The sequence below is a fragment of the Marmota monax genome, unplaced genomic scaffold, assembly GCF_021218885.2.
Source record: "Marmota monax isolate L192 unplaced genomic scaffold, Marmota_monax_Labrador192_F-V1.1 WCK01_AAM20220418_F8-fsc00008, whole genome shotgun sequence".
Lineage (NCBI taxonomy): Eukaryota > Metazoa > Chordata > Mammalia > Rodentia > Sciuridae > Marmota > Marmota monax.
This window is the reverse complement of record NW_026694432.1, coordinates 22,313,609-22,330,266: the sequence shown is the minus strand read 5'-3', so window position 1 is coordinate 22,330,266 and position 16,658 is coordinate 22,313,609. Positions and strand designations below refer to the sequence as shown.

The window sequence follows — 16,658 nt, the reverse complement described above, 5'->3', positions numbered from 1 at the left end:
GCTGATAAGGACCAAGCACCTCCGCTGGAAGAGGGCCCGGCTGGGCAGCGGCGCCCTGCACTTAGGACAGGTTGGACCCAGATCCATTCTCAGGGGCAGGAACAAGGGCACACAGCCTCCCAGGACCTGGGCTGTGAGCGGCTCCACCCAAGCAGCCACAGCTAAGTCCCAACCGAGAACCTTGGTCAAGAAGATGGTAAACAAGTCAAGGTTGCAAGCAATAGCAGATGCTGTGGTTGAGTCAGAAATGAGCCAAGCAGGGGGTAGGAGCCCCGGAATACAGTAGGAAGCCATGGGGTTGCAGCGATGCCAGACAGAAGTAGGCTGCAGGGCAGCGCAGTGGGCGCGGTACCCCCACACTGCAATAGTGGAGCTGTTGGCTGGGCATCCGCTGACCACCATGGCCCAGAGCCCCTGAGGATGCAGACACAGGGGCTGTGTATCCAGCCAAACAGCGGGGAGGGGCGAAGGCGTGCGTGCCTTATGTGCGTGCGTGTGTGTGAGAATGGTAAAGTAGGTCGGTGGCATCCATTAGGAGCATCATGGCAGTGTCATTGTCCTGGTCTTGATCATGCATTGTGGTTACATGATCAAAAGCTGGAGGAAGGGTAGGTACGTGGGACTCTGCAATTGTGGAGTCTGATATTATCTCAAAACATTCAAAAAAGAAAGGTAAAGATGAGAGGGGGCTTGCAGGGTTGGGGACAGGGAGACCATCTGTTCCCCTAGGTGGCTTTTAGTCGTTACTCTAATGTCTCCAGGCATCTGTTCCCTGCAGGGAAGAGCTAGCCCATCCCAGACAGATGGGTGACGTTTTTATTCCTGGCTGACACAGGTGCAGTGTTTTACCTGGACTTCGTCGGGGAGGACGCGCTGCACATCTGCATGTTTGCACTCGGGTGAGTCCCAGGCACGCTGGGCCAGGCACAGCAGGGGTCTGGGCTCCAGTCTCAGGATCCCTCAGAGCCAGGGAGCTGTGGGTCTGGACCTTCCATCTTACTCCTCAATATCTCCTCCTCCTCTCTTCTCTTTGGGGTGTTAATCTCTTGGTCATTTCTAAAACAATACCTTTTTGACCCATGAAAAGGCTCTCATCCTTACCCCACATCTAAGAAACACATTAAAGTTCCATAAGAGACCAACATTTTGCAGAAACTTAATAGGATTGATAATATTCTGTTGGCTACAGTAGAAATAAGGAGGTGCCATGAGAAATCAAACACGGGCTCAGAAGTGGGGTGGGGGTCGGCAAGGCAAACCTATGCTTCTAGCAGAGGGGGCTTCCCGAACCTGGCTAGCAAGTGCACCTGCGCGCGCCCCGAGTCCACCTGCTTACATCTTGAACATGGCCAGTGCTGTCCTTCACCCTGATTGGAGGAGTTCAGGGTGACAATCCAATGCAATTGGCTAATTTTAGAATTAGGGTGGGCAAAAGAGAAGGGCTACAATTGGATCCAATTAAGGAGGAATACTAGATTTTGAAAATGAACCACCAGAATTTTCTGTGTCTCAGAGTAAGTGGCAGGGGAGACCAGGGGTACTTCAATGTGGGGGTACAATTTGTCAACATCAATAAACATGTTAAATAAGTATACTTTTTTAATGTAGCATTCAATTTGTAAAACTTAACTTGGAAGAACATTTGAAGGGGAACATAAAAGACACATGAAGTATTTAATTTTTAAATTAATTATATAAGCTAACAATTAGAGGTAAGCTAATATCGATGACATAGGATAAATTAGTTGTGCTGTATTTGTATAGTAAAGCGCTATGGTGCCATTTGAAAACTTGAGGCCAGCCTGTAGGTGCTGACAAAGAACCCCTTGTAGGATGCATTACATGAAAAAAAAAAGGTACATTTTTTTAAAAGTGGGGCCTGCCCCATGTTCCAGCAATTCATACATCTAGATGTCTTTCTCTCTCTCTCTTTTTTTTTTTAGTAGTAGTAATTGGACATAATACCTTTATTTTTATGTGGTGTTGAGGATCAAACCCAAGGCTTTGCACTTGCTAGCCCAGCGCTCTACCGCTGATCCACAACCCCAGCCCTCCACATCTAGATTTTTACCCAAAAGAAATGAGTGCATATTTTGGTAAAATGTCTCCAATATGAGTATTTATAGTAGCTTTATCTATAATAAGCTCCAATGAGAAACACCCTAAATGTCTTTCAACAGGAGAGCAGAAAAAAGTATAGAATATTCAAACGATGGGTGCTACACAACTAAAACTAATGAATTATTAATACATGCAATAAAGTAGATGAATCTTTCTTTAATTTCCTTTTAATTATACATGGGCACAATATCTTTATTTTGTTTATTTTTATATGGTGCTAAGGATCGAACCCAGGGCCTCACACATGCAAGGCAAGCGCTCTGTCCCTGAGCCACAACCCCAGCCCAAGTAGATGAATCTTAAAAATAATTTATTGGATATAAGAAGTAGAGGTTGTACGATTTGACTAAGGAGAATTTGAAAATAGGTAAATGGCGTCCATAGTGAGAAGTCAGGCACAGGCTCTCTCCGTATAGAATGACTGCCATTTCCTGTTGCATCTGGAAGTGGCACAGAAAGCTTACAAGGGGCGGGGGGGGGGAATGGTTCTGTCTGGGCCTGGGACCTGATGATAGAAGCAAAAGCCACCCAGATGTACATTTAGGGTTCTTGGATTTTATTGCATGTAAATTATACATCTATTTTTAGAAACTAGTTTACATAAGCTATCAGGAAAAAATAGAAAAATACTGGGGAAGACTACACACCTACCTGGAGTGCGGAGGGGGGCTGGGGGGGCACAGGAAGCCAGCCCCCTTTTCAGTTTTTAAAGATTTTTACTTTTCTGTACTTCTGTTTTTATATTTGTTTTTAAAGACAAGGTTCTGAGACTCCTGACCGAGTAGAAGTGAAAGAATCAGGAGAGTCTGATTTATTCTGATTACAGCTTGGTGCCTGCGGGGCACGTGGGCTGCTGGGCTGTTATTATTCAACTAGTGTTCATACCCCCCCACCCCCAGCCTGGCCGCTCTCTGGGCTGTGGGGCCTTTCCCTTAGCACCTGTGATTGCAAGAGTCCCTTATCTCCCTCCCTCAGGTGCCTCATTGCGTTCCTGGGCGTCTTCTTAATCACGCGGAACAGGAAGAAAGCCATTCCATTTGAGCCCTACATTTCCATGGATGCCATGCCAGGTAACGTTCAGACCCCACATGTCCCACTGGCCCTCTGTATAGAATGACTGCCATTTCCTGTTGCAAAAGAGACGCGCGCAGCTCTGGGCTGGGTACAGGAACTGTGTTCTGTGCCTTTACAGTGTGACTGTTTTTTCTTTCTTTCTTTCTTTTTTTTTAAATCTCATTGTGCAGAAGAGGAGGCAACAGCTAAGGCACCTCGGATGGTTTTGAGAGTACATCTTGCCCGTTCCCCTGACTATTTTGGGATCTTTTAGAGAAAACCCTGATGCACACTGAATGTAATTATGATCTGCAGCGCCAGGCTTCATGCCTGAAAGTGGAAAAATCCATTCATCTTGTTGGAATGAAATGATCAGAGAGGGGAAGGAAAACAGGATGAATGAAATTCAAATCCTATAACCTCACTCCCTGGATTCCACAAGGGAGTGGATTGTTCTAATGTTCCGGGGAGCTGAGAAGCACAAGGTCAGATGCCTTTAAGCCTGGACAGTAACATAAACACGTGAATCCTGAATCCGCCCAGCGCTGCACAGCAGGGAGTGGCGGGGCCAGCAGAGAACCGAGAGTGCTGTGCAGCCAAGAGGGATTCGGGCTGGGGAGTCGGGTGTTGGGCCAGCCCCAGCGAGAGTTGCTGTCCTGGATTCTGTAGGTTGCCAGTGACCATGAACTTAAATATGTAAGGTGGAGCTCTCTCTCTAAAACATAATCTCCATTCTTCATTAACAAAATGCAGACACACTGATGACACAGAGCAGCTTTTGGGTGGTGATTCTGTGACACAGGAGTGTCCTCAGGGCTGACCGAGGTGCTCCCTTACCACCCATCCCCAGCGAAAGCAGTTGATTGTCCTTTCTGTATTACCTCCTCACCTCGTGCTGTCCAGCTGTTGTCTGTCATTCTCGCTGTGACCAGCCTGCCTGAGGAGGGCAGCTCCACGTCACTCTTCCCATTTCACCCCGCTTGTTCAAGTTACGTGTAAAACCAAGTGGAGTGAGCTCCAAGGTGGGGACCCGAGGCTCCCCTAGGAGTCAAGTGCATGGGCTTTGGTGCATGGACCTTGAAACGTCTAATCTGGCTGCTCAGATGCCTTTTTTGCTTACTTCCTTGTTTCTCGGCTGTGTTCCGGATAGATGAGGGCGCTGGATAGCTGAATTCCAGATAGGTGAGGTGTCAACTCCGTGTGTGCGTGTATGTGTATGTGTATGTGTATGTGCGTTCGTGTTTGTGAACTACGTATGTGTATATATCTATACAAATACTTGTATATACATATATACAGACATTTTTGGTGGAAAATAGAAGGTAACCTCGGGTAATCTTAGATTCCAACATTCTGTGGCCTGTTTGTAGGTGTGCTTCTTGAACTTTCTCTTTGTACCTTGTGACTAGAGGGGAGGTCAGACATCAAGGAAGGGAGACCCTACCCTATCAGGGTGGCTGTCAGGACACTCCTGATTCAAGGCGTGTTCTGTCCTGTGAAGAGTGTGAGCTTGTGGTGCAGATGACTTGGATTCAAATCCCACCTTTGCCACCTGCTCATCCTCACTTGTAAACTGGGTTCCTTCCGGGGCAGTGGTGTCATACGGAAGGGCCTCTTGCACTGTGTCTGGGACATGGTAGATGCCAGCTTGAATTTTGTTTCATTTCCCTTTTGCTTTAAAAAACTTTGCAAGTTTTCAAACGCTTGTTGGACCTGGTAGCACAGGCACAACGAAACTGCCACAGTCTGTCTTCCAGCCCCTCGGTGTCCTAGTCAGCAGGAGGACCTGGCCTTTTGTCTGCCTGGATTGCTATCCACACAGCAGACCAGTAGCTGCTGCTCGAGAGGTCTCCAAATTCCAAAAATCCGCTACGTGTCAGTTTAGATTGGCTTTAAGTATTAGGGATCCAGAGCCTCCTTGAACCTGAGAAGAGAGAAGCAGCCCCCCACCCCCATCCCAGGAGCCCACTGGTCCTCTGCTGGCTCTGATGCCTCCTGCTGAGCAGAACCATGTCATACATCTCCAGTGGCAGATAAGCTTATTGTGTGACCAAAATCCCTGACAAGAAAAATTTGAGGGAGGAAAGACTTACTTTGGCTCACAGGTTCCAGTCCAGTTTGTGACAGGCCAAGTCCAAGGCAGAAATGTCATGGTGGAGGGAAGCTGCTCAGCTCCTGCAGGCAGGAAACAGGGAGAGGAAGAGCACAGCCTCAGTGACCTCCCTCCACCCGGCTCCCGACTCCCAGCCATCAGTGGATTAGTCCATTCATGAGGTCAGAGCCCTCAGGATCCAGTCCTGCCTGAGAGCCCACCTCTGCACCTTGCTGCCTTGGGGAACATGCTTTCAATGCGTGAGCTGTTGGGAGACATTCCAGATCCAAACCATAGCACAAGGCCACGCTGGCCATCATGGGTGACCACACAAACAGGGCCACTCTGTTGTCATGTCTGAGCACAGACAAAACATAAACATTTTCCACACCGCATAAAAAGACCAGCAGCCCACCCTGCACCCCGCAGGCTAGTGTGAGACCCTCCTGCCTCCTTGCCAGTCACATCTGCAGCCTCAGCCTAGGCTTCCCTCCTCGAGAAGACCTCAAGAAGATCCCAGGAGAAGTAGCCGCGCTCTCTGGACAGCATTGGAGCCACAGCAGAGCCTCCCTTCCTCGACCCCTCCCCACCCCGCCCCACCCCCACCCAAATCCCAGAATGAATCCTTTCGGACACCCTGTGACTCACACACCCCTGGCTCCCCAGGGCGTGCATCTTACTGGGGTGCATCCATAAACCTGAATCTGCTCAACTGTAGGTGTGTTCCTGGTCCTCTTTGCCTGGGGAACATTGTCAAGATCAAAAGCTAAACAATGCCTTGTAAGCCACTCCTCTTCCCTGAGGAACAGTCACCCCAAATCCAAACCACAGACTCTTCAGCTGTGCCCTTCAAATGACCATTATCTGAGTCATGTGCCACATGGAGGCAAGGGGCCTTCCACAGACTGGGTGCTCCCGGGCCAGCTGCAGGCTGGAGAAGAGCAGAGCCCAGCCCCGTGTCTCACTGGCTGTGTGATCCCAAGCACATTGCTCCTTCTCTATGAATCTGTTTTCTTTCTTTTTAATATGTTTTTAGTTGTAGGTGGACACAGTACCTTTATTTTATATGTGGTGCCGAGGAGAGAACCCAGGGCCCCACACGTACAAGGCGAGCGTTCTACCCGCTCAGTCACAACCCCAGCCACTGAATCTGTTTTCTTATCTAGGAAATGAGGGCGGCAGCTACCCCTGTCCTAGAATCCTTTGGGGATTCAGTGCAGATATGTGGGGAGACCACACAGCCTTCCAGCTAAGAGTGGCTTCAGAGTGTGGCCCCCTGGATTGGCAGCCTGGCACTGCCACTGGAGAGCTGCTGTTCTCGGTCAGTGAGCCTCCAACTGCCTCACTCTCCTCAGCAGCAGCTGTGAGGGTCGTGTGAAAAACAACCGTCCAGCTGTTCAGAACAGTGTCTGCCACCATCTGAACACTCAGACCTCGGCCACTGTCAGTCACCATTGTTACCATTGGCACTATTACTACTTGGGGGCACGTTAAGCCATCAGATGCCAGCTGTTACCCATCGTGTCTTCAGGAAGACACTTTGCAGTCAGCTTCTTCTAACTCATCCTGGGGACAGGAGAATCTGAGAGTCTATTCCTTGACAAGAGAAGAGATGCCCTCAAAAGTAACCAGGTCCCCCCTAACTGGAGGAGTGACAGGGTAAGGCTAAAGGAATTCATTAAGATCTCTGCCTTCAAATGTGAGTAGAAACCCAGCGTCACGTGCCCACAGAGCACTAACATGGCCGTACGTCACCCTGCACTTGGACAGGGGATGCTGGTGTTGAAGATCAGCACCCTCCAAGCATCATGATGCATCTGCCCCCCTCATGTCCATGATGCCTAAGTTACTCTCATCCCTCAACAGTACAGTGAAGCGCTCTGACTTCTGAGTTCATTCAGCAGTCGAGTGTTGGCATCTACCACATCCAAAGCATGGTGCCCTTTCCACCCCGCCGTGGGTCCAAACACACATCCCATCTCATTCTAGGTCCACTTGTGGTTCCTCCAGACAGTGGCTGGTCAGTGGCTGGTCTGTGCGCATATTTCCTGAAGACTTATCTCTGTTGCTTAGCAACTGTCCCTTTCTGAGTGTTCTCTTTTCAACCTAAAGCATTCAGGAAATGGGCGTGCACATGACTGGCCCCTGGCTGCCTGCTTAGTGTGGCGGGTGGAGGAAGGCGCAGCCTCTTGGGCCTCCTTTCTGCATAATGACGGGGCATGGATTTCATTTCAGGGATGCAAAACATGCATGACAAGGGGATGACGGTGCAGCCTGACCTCAAAGCTTCTTTTTCCTATGGGGCCCTGGAAAACAACGACAGCATTTCCGAGATCTACGCTCCTGCCACACTGCCAGTCATGCAAGAGGAACACGGCTCCCGAAGTGCCCCGGGGGTTCCCTACCGAGTGCTGGAGCACACCAAGAAGGAGTGAGCCTCCCGGACTGCAGCTCACCCCCCTGGCCGCCCACGCCGGGCTGACGGCTCCCTTCTTTCTACAACTTGCCTTTCAAGTTTTTTTTTTTTTTTAATCGAGAACTCTATAGAAGGGGGATCTTGGAAAGCCTTGTGACCTTGGTCTTGAACTTCCAAATGGGGAGGTTGGGGAGGGAGAGAAGAGTATTCCAGGTGGGCTGCGTGGAATTCAGCCCAGCCTGGCTTAGCCTTCTGGCCTCCCAAGGGCACTGAGCCTCCCCAGGCAGTGACCAAGGTTGCCATGCTCTTGGGCGCTGCAGGCAGAGATTCTGCTCTTACTCCTAAATCCAGCGAAGCCCTGGGGACCTCTAAACTCATCCTCCGCCACTCGCAGGCTCGTCTCCCACTGTCTCACTCACAATTCGTATTTTTGACAGTATCCACTTGCTCCGTTCCGTTCAGGGGCATAGCAGACCTGCTGTGAGCGGAACACGCGGTCACTGGCACCTTGGCAGTGTCCCTCGGCCTCTGGTCATCAGTGCTGGATCTGCTCTAGAAACTAACGTGGTGTTGGTCCTGTGAGAACTGCGTGATCGTGTTTCCCCTAAAGGAATGGGGCAATTAGAGAAGAAGGGGGAGAATAGGAGGACTTGGAGCCAAGGATGTCTTTATACAGGACAGACAGGAAATCTGAGTTACTTTCCCGCCCAACACCCGCTGGGAAGTCTGGAGGTGCTCAGCCCAGAGCCAGCCTGCAGCCACCCCCTCTGTGCTCTCCCTTCAGAGACCCACCACCCACCTGTGAGGTACTGGTCATTTCCCTGGAATCAGTGCAGGCTGCTGGGGTCCCCAGCCACAGCACTGTGCCTGGGAGAAGCAGCTATACTCACAGATGGACTGTGGCTCCCTCTGGCCACAGACCTGATCATCTTAAAGGAAAGAAAGGTTTGCAAACTTTAATGAACATAAGGGTCCCTCAGGAGTTTATTTAAAATGCAGATTCCTGCACCCCAGCTACGGAGACATTTTAGGTGGGCCTATGGGGTAGGGCCCAAGTATCTGCATTGGCAAATGGCACCATAGCTAGTAACCCAAGATCACAGCCCTCGAAAGCCTGCAGTGGAAAGAGGCAGCTGTTAGGACCCCAAGGGGCCCCTGCTAGGAGGTGAGAGTTATGCTTCCATTTCCTCTCTGGGCTGCTTACGGCAGGTTGAGTGGCCCTATAGGATCTGTAGCTTTCCCCCACCCTGTGAGTACTACTTAGATCAGCTGCTGCTTCCCAGGGCAGCCTTTAACTAAGGCAAGATAACAGTGTTAACAGGCCAGTGTTGATAGGTCACTTATCTCTGTAGATTGTGCTTAATGCTGATTTTGCGCCCTGACTTCACAATTCCTGTTGTCCTGATAACCACTCTGTATTGTGTGTTAACCACTTCTGTATTGTCTTAAATGCCTACCAAGGCAACAAAGAGCTTTTTGTTCCCTTAGGATGAGTATCGAAACTGTTCAACAATATTTATGAGGTATTTACTACTCGTTAAGCATTTAGAGGGTAAAGCTACCAGCAGGACAGGGTTCCCATCCTCCAGCCAGCAGGGGGAGACACAGGGATGCAGGCGACTCCTGCAGGGCTGTGAGAGGTGCACGCTTTTTTGCACGGCTGGGGATGAACCCCAGGCCTTGCACACAATAGGCAAGGGCTCTACCCCTGAGCTACACTCCCAGCCCCAAGAGCAGACCACAGAAAGCAACAGGCCAGGCCCTGAGCCCAAAGGGTTTTCAGAATTGGAGGTGATTCTGGCCCCAGGAACAGATAGTAGTGACAATGACGGGGCCAAGCTAAGATTTAAGCAGAGCCTATAGAGTGGGGTGGTCTCACACACTCTGCCCCAGCAGAAGAGCCAGCATTTGCAAAAAAAAAAAAAAAAAAAAGGTGGGAGATGAACCAGGAAAGATCAGCAGTGGAGGCTGAGCATCCTGAATACCCGGCAGAAGAGTGGAAAGTGTACCCTGGAGGGCCTGGGAGCCATTGATGGTTCCTGAGGACGAGAACGGCAGGATGAGCTCTGAGTGGACAGGAGGCCTTGTTCAGTGTGGAGGAAGAAACGGGCTGAGAAGGCACCTTTCAAGGTCAACCTCTGGGCCTGCAAGGACACACCAAGGGGAAATAGGATCAGGTTTCAGTGCTCTTAAGATATTCCTGTTTCCGGGTGGTTTTTCTAGGGTCAGGGAGGGGCGGAGTGGTAGGGAAGGTCAGCGGGAGCTGTTCAGTGCACCCAGCCAGGTGATGGGCCTTGGCCTTCTGAGTGCTCCCAGCCTCCCTCCAGCCCTGTCCCTTCCCACTTTGGTTAATGAGCCATGTGGCCTTGGGCCAGCCAGCTCTCTTGAGATGTGTGGATACAAGAGCACCTTAATTTCAGGTCTGCTATGGGTCATTCCTGGGTGACAATGACAGTGCCACCCAGGAACTGCCACCAGGGCCTAGGCAGCTCCCTGTCCTCAGGTCTGGGTAGTGACACCACCCCTCAAGGCTGAGCAGAAGGCTGTGGTGGTTTCCCGAGTGTGGCCAGAGGATCGTCTCAGGCAGCTGGAAAGGACAGCCGAAGAGGGGCCCTCATGTCCAGAGTTCCGAATCTGCCTGGGCTGGCCATTCCCGGGTGCTGTCCCTAGGTGAAAGTGGACTGTCCACTAATGGTGATGCGCACTGGCTGGTAGGAGCCACTCCCAGCTCTGAGTCCTGTTGTCACTCATGGCTCTGACGTTCCCAGCCCTTGATGCTCCAAGCCCCATTGAACAGCCCCATCCTCCCGGCAGCCAGGTACCTGATGGAACGTCACCAAACGTGGGTTTAAACTTCCGCTGATCTCTGGTCTTCCTCTGCCCCCTGTTGTACAGCCTGAGATTCTGGGTTCCCTGATTAGACATTAAACATGTTCAGAGACTGCTTTGAAGATGGGTTTTGCAGCATGGGATTGAATGCTGGGCAGGGAAGGCAGGGCCTGCGTTTCTAGTAGGAACCAGCCAGCTCCAGGGTGCTGTGCAGACGGGGCATCCATCAGGGCAGTGCGGGAAGCCCCACCCAGCAGCCTGTGAGTTCCTAGGATCGACCCCACACTGGCTGGTAGGCAAAAGAAAGTCGCTTGTGTGTTTCCCTGAGAATCTGTGTAAATGAAGTCACTTTAGGACATATTCTATGTGGATGCTTATATTTTGTTAACTTCATGGCTAATATAGCATGTCTTATTTTTTAAAAAGAAAAATGTATACTAGGTGCAAATAACACTGAGATGGTATTTAATTAAAAAAAAATCCATGCAGTATATATTGAATTTGAGTCTTTTGTTTGGCTGATATTTTCTAGATTCATCCAGAACAACACTGGCTAATAGCACTTTCTGTGGCGGCGGAAATGTTCGATGTCATTACTGTCCTATATGGCAGCCATTGTCCACATGCAGCTGTAGAACACTTTAAATGTGGCTAGTGTGCCTAAGGAACTGGATTTTTAATTTCCTTCCACTTTAATTTAAATTTAGAAATCCACACATGGCTACTGACTGCTGTATGAACCCTGAAGACCTAGAGATGCCCACAATGCAAGGGAAGCTGAATTGAGCACTTTTTCCCTGCAATGGTTAAAAGCATAGATCCTACCTGCACGGCTTGTTAGCAGTGTGGTGTAGGGCAAGTTACTTAACATCTCGGCACCAAATCTGTGAAAAAGGAAGGTTAGCTAACTACCTAAGGGTTACTATGAAGAGCAGATGAATTAATAGATGGGCAGTCTTGGGACCATCCCCTCAGGACAGGGTGTTATATTGAAGCAATAGTTTCCCTCTTGTTTGAATCAGCTTGTTTGCTGCCATGACCAAAAGACCCGAGGAGAACAATTTTAGAGGAAGAAAAGTTTTATTTGGCGCTCACTGTTTCTGAGGTCTCAGTCCATAGATGGCCAACTCCGCTGCTCCAGGCTTAAGGAGAGGCAGAACATCATGGCGGAGGGATGTAGAGAGGAAAGCAGTTCAGGATCTGGTAATCAGGGGGCAGAGAGAGAGCTCTGCTCACTGGGGAAAGCATATGTACCCCAAAGGCATTCCCCCAGGGACCCACCTCACCCAGCCACATCCTATCTGCCTACGTTTCCACCCAGGTAATACCATTCAAGTGGATTAATGCACTTTTAGGTTAAGGCTCTCTAACTCAATCATTTCACCTCTAAACATTCTTGCATTGTCTCACGGGAGCTTTGCGGGGAACACCTCATCTTTAAACTTTATTAAATAGTTTTTTTTCCATTTTAAATTATATAATGAACACTTGTGACTTAAGCAATTCTATGCACACATGTCTCTTCATTCTAAGTTTCCAACTTATAAAGGCAGGTGTTGTATAGTACCTGTTTGCTTATACCACACACTTAAGTAAATGTATACATACTCATACATTTACAAAGCACATACTGTATACCACGATGCATGAAGACCTTAAGTATACCTTGTGTCTCCTTTATGATGCATTTATGAAGCACTTACTGTATACCACACAACACATAAAACCTCATGTTTATCTCAAGTTTTCTTTATAATTATTCCACAAAGTTTAGTCTTATCCCCATTTTACAGGCGAAGAAACTGAGGCTTGGGAGGAAATAGCTGGTGAATAGCAGAGCCAGGATTCCAGCCCAGGGCTGCCTGGCTGGGACCCTGAGCTTCTCCTGGGCTGGGCTGCCTTTCCCAGTGTGCTGGAGGGGGTTTCAGTGGGCAGGGGTCTGCTGTGCATGAGGACTGCAGCTTCGGCTGAGAAGGGAAGGAAAACAGTTTCAAGGGAGGCTGGGACCTGCAACAGAAGGCCATCCGCTGACATGCATTAGTGGTCCCACCATCTAACCACTAACAAGACAAAGGACACTGCGGAGCCATCACAGAGCTGGAGACACTTTTGAGTCCACAGGAATCCACGAATCTGAGACTCTGTTGAACGAAACAATACAACTTAAAGGTTATTCAGTTGTGATTTCGTTTTGCTTTTGAGATAAATTCAGCTTTCTTGGTCCAAACAAACACAAGAGGGAAACAAAGTCCACACCCTGTGTCACCAAGAGATTGTGTTTGGTAGGTCAGCACCCGTGTCCCCTCGTGGCCTTATTAAACCACAACACACCAGGCAGAGTATTAGGTTATAAACATAAAACAAACGCAAGCCACGACGTGGACATCTTGTTGTGACGCCACAGGTGTTGGTGCGAGAACATGAAGGGGGACACCAGATCAGGAGGCAGTGAGGACATGGCCTCACCGTCTCCATGTTACGCGGAAACGTGATCTCCACTTTGCACCTGGAAATCTTTATACGCTCAACTCTCAGGACTGCTTTTTAATGAAAAAGCAAGTCACAGAGCCCCTGTTGAACTCTCCTAAAACCTGTTTGTCCTTAACTCAAAAACTGAAAGACAGCTGTGCAGTTCTCCCAATGAGGAGGCCACAGAGCCGCGTAGATGGTGCTTGGTTACAAATACCTCCTATCACACACACCTCTCTTCCTATGGATGAGACGCGGCATCTTTGCATGGTTACGTACCATGTGTTTTTCTGTAAATTACCCATTCTTTTTACCCATTATTCAGTGCCTCCTGCTGATTTTTAACAGTGATTTTTGCCACGGATAAACCCTTTACTGTGATCTGAACTACAAGCATTTCTCCCCTCTTTGGTTTTTTGCCTTTTGATTTGCTTATGATATTTTTTTTCAGTGCTATGAAAAAGTCTGGTTATTTTGTGTGTGTGTGTGTTTGTGTGTGTTTTATATAAAATTCAATTATTTCTATATACCTATTTGTAGATATAAGTATTTATATATACATAATGTCTTTTCTCTTGTGGCCTCTGGATCTCAAATCGGTTTGATAGGTCTTCCCCACTCCAAGATTATGAAAGAATTCTTTTGTATCTTCTACTTTTTATATTTTTGCTTTATGTTTACATCCGAGAGCTACTGGGAGTTTATCCCCAGGTACAGCACCAGGAGGTGGAGCCACGTCAATTCAGTCCAGATTGCAGCCCGCCTCGCCCAGGTCTGTGCCTGGACTAGTCCAGCTTAGCCCTAGGAATTGAATGTCACTAATATAAAACTAAATTTCTATATTTTGGGGACTAGCACTCTGCTCCATTGAGCTGTCTGCCTAGTCATTCACCAGGAGCACGCTGTTGAAATCACTGAGGCTTTCCCTGTTCTTTAGTATCCGATAGGGCAAGTCTTAGTTCATTGTTCTTGTTTAAACTTCTTACTTCATCAAATAAGCACACTGAACAGGACCCAGTTCCTAAAAAATCAGGCATCCATTCTGATTGAAATAAATCACAGAAATTCAAGAAGGAAGATAGACGTCACAGTATGGGCATTTCCAAATCACTGCTGCGGTTTCAAAATCCAAAAGCTTGGACTCAAGAAAAGGCTCAGAGCTCCCTGGGATACTGTGGAACTGAAAGGGCAAGAGATAGTCCCTTCACCTCCAGCCAAGTCAGCTACCGCCAGCAGCTCCAGCTCCCCGTGATCCCCTTGGATAGTAAATTTATCTAATTTGTATTTCAATGAAACCCTTATGTCCGGGCCTGTCTCAGGCCTTGGGAGGTCATGATCCACACCCCCAGATCTTTTTTTTTTTTTTTTGGTACCTGGGATCGAACCCAGGGGTGCTTCACCACTGAGCCACATCCCCAGCCCTTTTTATATTTTATTTAGAGACAGGGTCTCCCTTATTTGCTGAGGCTGGCTTTGAACTTGTGATCCTCCTGCCTTAGCCTCTGGGTTATAGGTGTGCACCACAACACCTGGCTTTCTTAAAAGCTTCTAAAAGCAGAAATTAGCCCCCTTCAGTGTGACATTGTCTCCCCATCTTCTGGGGCATGTGGTTGGGTTTAGGTTTCGGCTTTGGTGCTGGAGATGGAACCCAGGGCCTCCCAAGTGCCAAGCATATCCTCTACCACTGAGCTATGCCCCAGCCCCCTGGGTTTTTGAAGTCCTCAGGGACTGTTTCAAGGGTGCTGTGCTCTCTGCAGCTTGTCTTGGGCTTCCCACTGACTTTCTTGTCTTGCTATGACCTCTGTTCTTGAGGCCAGCACCTAGAGAGCTCAGCTGCTCTCCGCCAGCGACCACCCACTGATGTGCCCTCCCTTACCCACTCTGGTCCCAGGGAAGGAGTAACCCTCCACGATGTGCCTCCCAAGCTTGGAACAGGCCCTAGCAACCCCTGGAAATGGCTTTCTGGATCCTGCAGGCCTGAGCCTAACCTCAGGAGCCCTTCCTGAGCAGGTTCTCACCTGGCTCCAGGTAAGCCTTCACAGCCCGGGGCCAGCTCTCCATCCCTGCGCCCCTCCACCAGGAAGCTCCACACTCCAGAATCTAGGCCTGGCTGATCCCACCGGGCCCAGAAAGAGTGGTCCTCCCTAAAGAACTTGTCTTACACCCTCTTTCTCAAAAGGACCCAACCAGTGGATCCTCGCAGGACTAGGCCACTCCGCTGCCACCCTAACAGTCAGAAAACGTTCCCAGTGGTAGGTTTCCCAGCTTCAGGACTTGTACTGAGGTCCTCAACAAGCACCTCACCCGCCACACTCTGTGAGAGGAGGGCGCTAACCCGGTCTTCCAGACCAGAGCACCAGCACGTTGAACCCTGGTGGCACCAGGAACCCCCGCAGGTGGCCGAGTACTGTGGCACGGGCCTACACCAACATCCTCTAGACCTGTGTGTGGCTGTCTGGTGGCGGGAACACCACGTGGCCTGTGGAATGACAACTGAGAAAAGCACAGGGAAGCGCACAGCACTGCAGTGGAGTCCGAGCACCGCCCTGACTCTGCCTTCTACCTTGGGGGAGCATGGGGCTCCTCGGACCCACAGTGTCCTCGTCTGTTAAGGTGGTAATAATGCTGTCACCCTCATAGGAGGCTGTACAGTTTTAATCCAGAACAAGGCCTGGCATTTACTAAAGCCTCAATACCACCAGCTGTGGCTCTTCTTTGAGCCAGGGAGCAGCCTAACGAGAGATGGCAAGAGGCAGAAGGCAAAGAGCTTCCTGCCTTTCCTTTAGGTCTTGAGGATCAATTTTGTCACCTTAGGGAAGGAAGGGGTGACTCTCCAATGACATTGATCTCAGTCCCTTGGGAGTGGGTTTGCACCAGGTTAGTCTTATCTTTAGCCTCCTGGGTCTTTTCGAAGCCCCCTCCCCCAGACTCAGAGCCAGTCTGGGACCTGCTTGAGGATAAAGGCCTCTGGCTGCTGACACGTGTCCGTCATTAAGCTGTCCTCTCTTTGCCCCAAACCCGTCCTCCTGTCGTTGGCTTTGGGGTGCTGGGGCTGGAGCTCTGCCAACCCTCTTTCCTCTGTACCCACTGCTCCCTGTTAGGGGCCTGGGAGGGAAACTGAGGCTGCAGGAGGCAAAGGGCCTTGCTGCTTCCTGATCCCTGCACAGCGAGGCGCCTCCCCTCCATCGCAGCAGCAGCAGCAGCGGGGTCTAGTTTCATGGTTCTTTCCAATCCTTGCACAACCAACTCCCTGGCGCCTTCCTCAGAGATGCCAGCACCTGCTCCTAAGAGAGGTCTATGTCCCAAGTACAAGGTCCTTGCTCAGCATCTGGATGGCCATCTTAAGTGACAGCCACCATTTTAAGGAAAAAGTTCCTCTTTCCCGCCCAAGGGTCTTCTGAGAAGGGCTCCCCACTCCCTCTTATCAATCTCACCCCTAACCCCCTGCATTTAGGATCACCCTGACTCTGATTCCTGAGTCTCCTGAACCCCAGCCTGTGTAGCCTCTCTCTCCTATGGAGAGGTGGCCTTTATCTGTCAGCTCTGACAAACTCTCTTGTGATCTCCACCTGGTCTCCGTCTCTCATTTCTTGGTTCCCCATCTCTCATTCCTCGCTTTCCCTTCATTTTGGTGCTGAAACCTGGGATCAGGTTCCCCAGTGTGCCCACTCCCCTCTT

At 49.7% G+C, this 16,658-nt stretch overlaps 1 protein-coding gene across 2 annotated transcripts in view; it reads left to right on the top strand.

The window, feature by feature from the left end:
* Nucleotides 1-11,002, top strand: part of Nipal3 (NIPA like domain containing 3) — a 45,450-nt gene extending 34,448 nt beyond the window's left edge. Inside the window, exons 10-13 of one of the 2 annotated variants that reach the window (XM_058571051.1) lie at nt 836-899; nt 3,097-3,191; nt 4,325-4,356; nt 7,502-7,635. In XM_058571051.1, the coding sequence (XP_058427034.1) occupies nt 836-899; nt 3,097-3,191; nt 4,325-4,341 (176 nt within the window). In that variant the 3' untranslated portion in view covers nt 4,342-4,356; nt 7,502-7,635. Of the gene's footprint in view, nt 1-835; nt 900-3,096; nt 3,192-4,324; nt 4,357-7,501 lie in introns of both variants that reach the window. The other variant, XM_046468788.2, reaches the window with a different exon arrangement.
* Nucleotides 11,003-16,658: the final 5,656 nt, after the last annotated feature.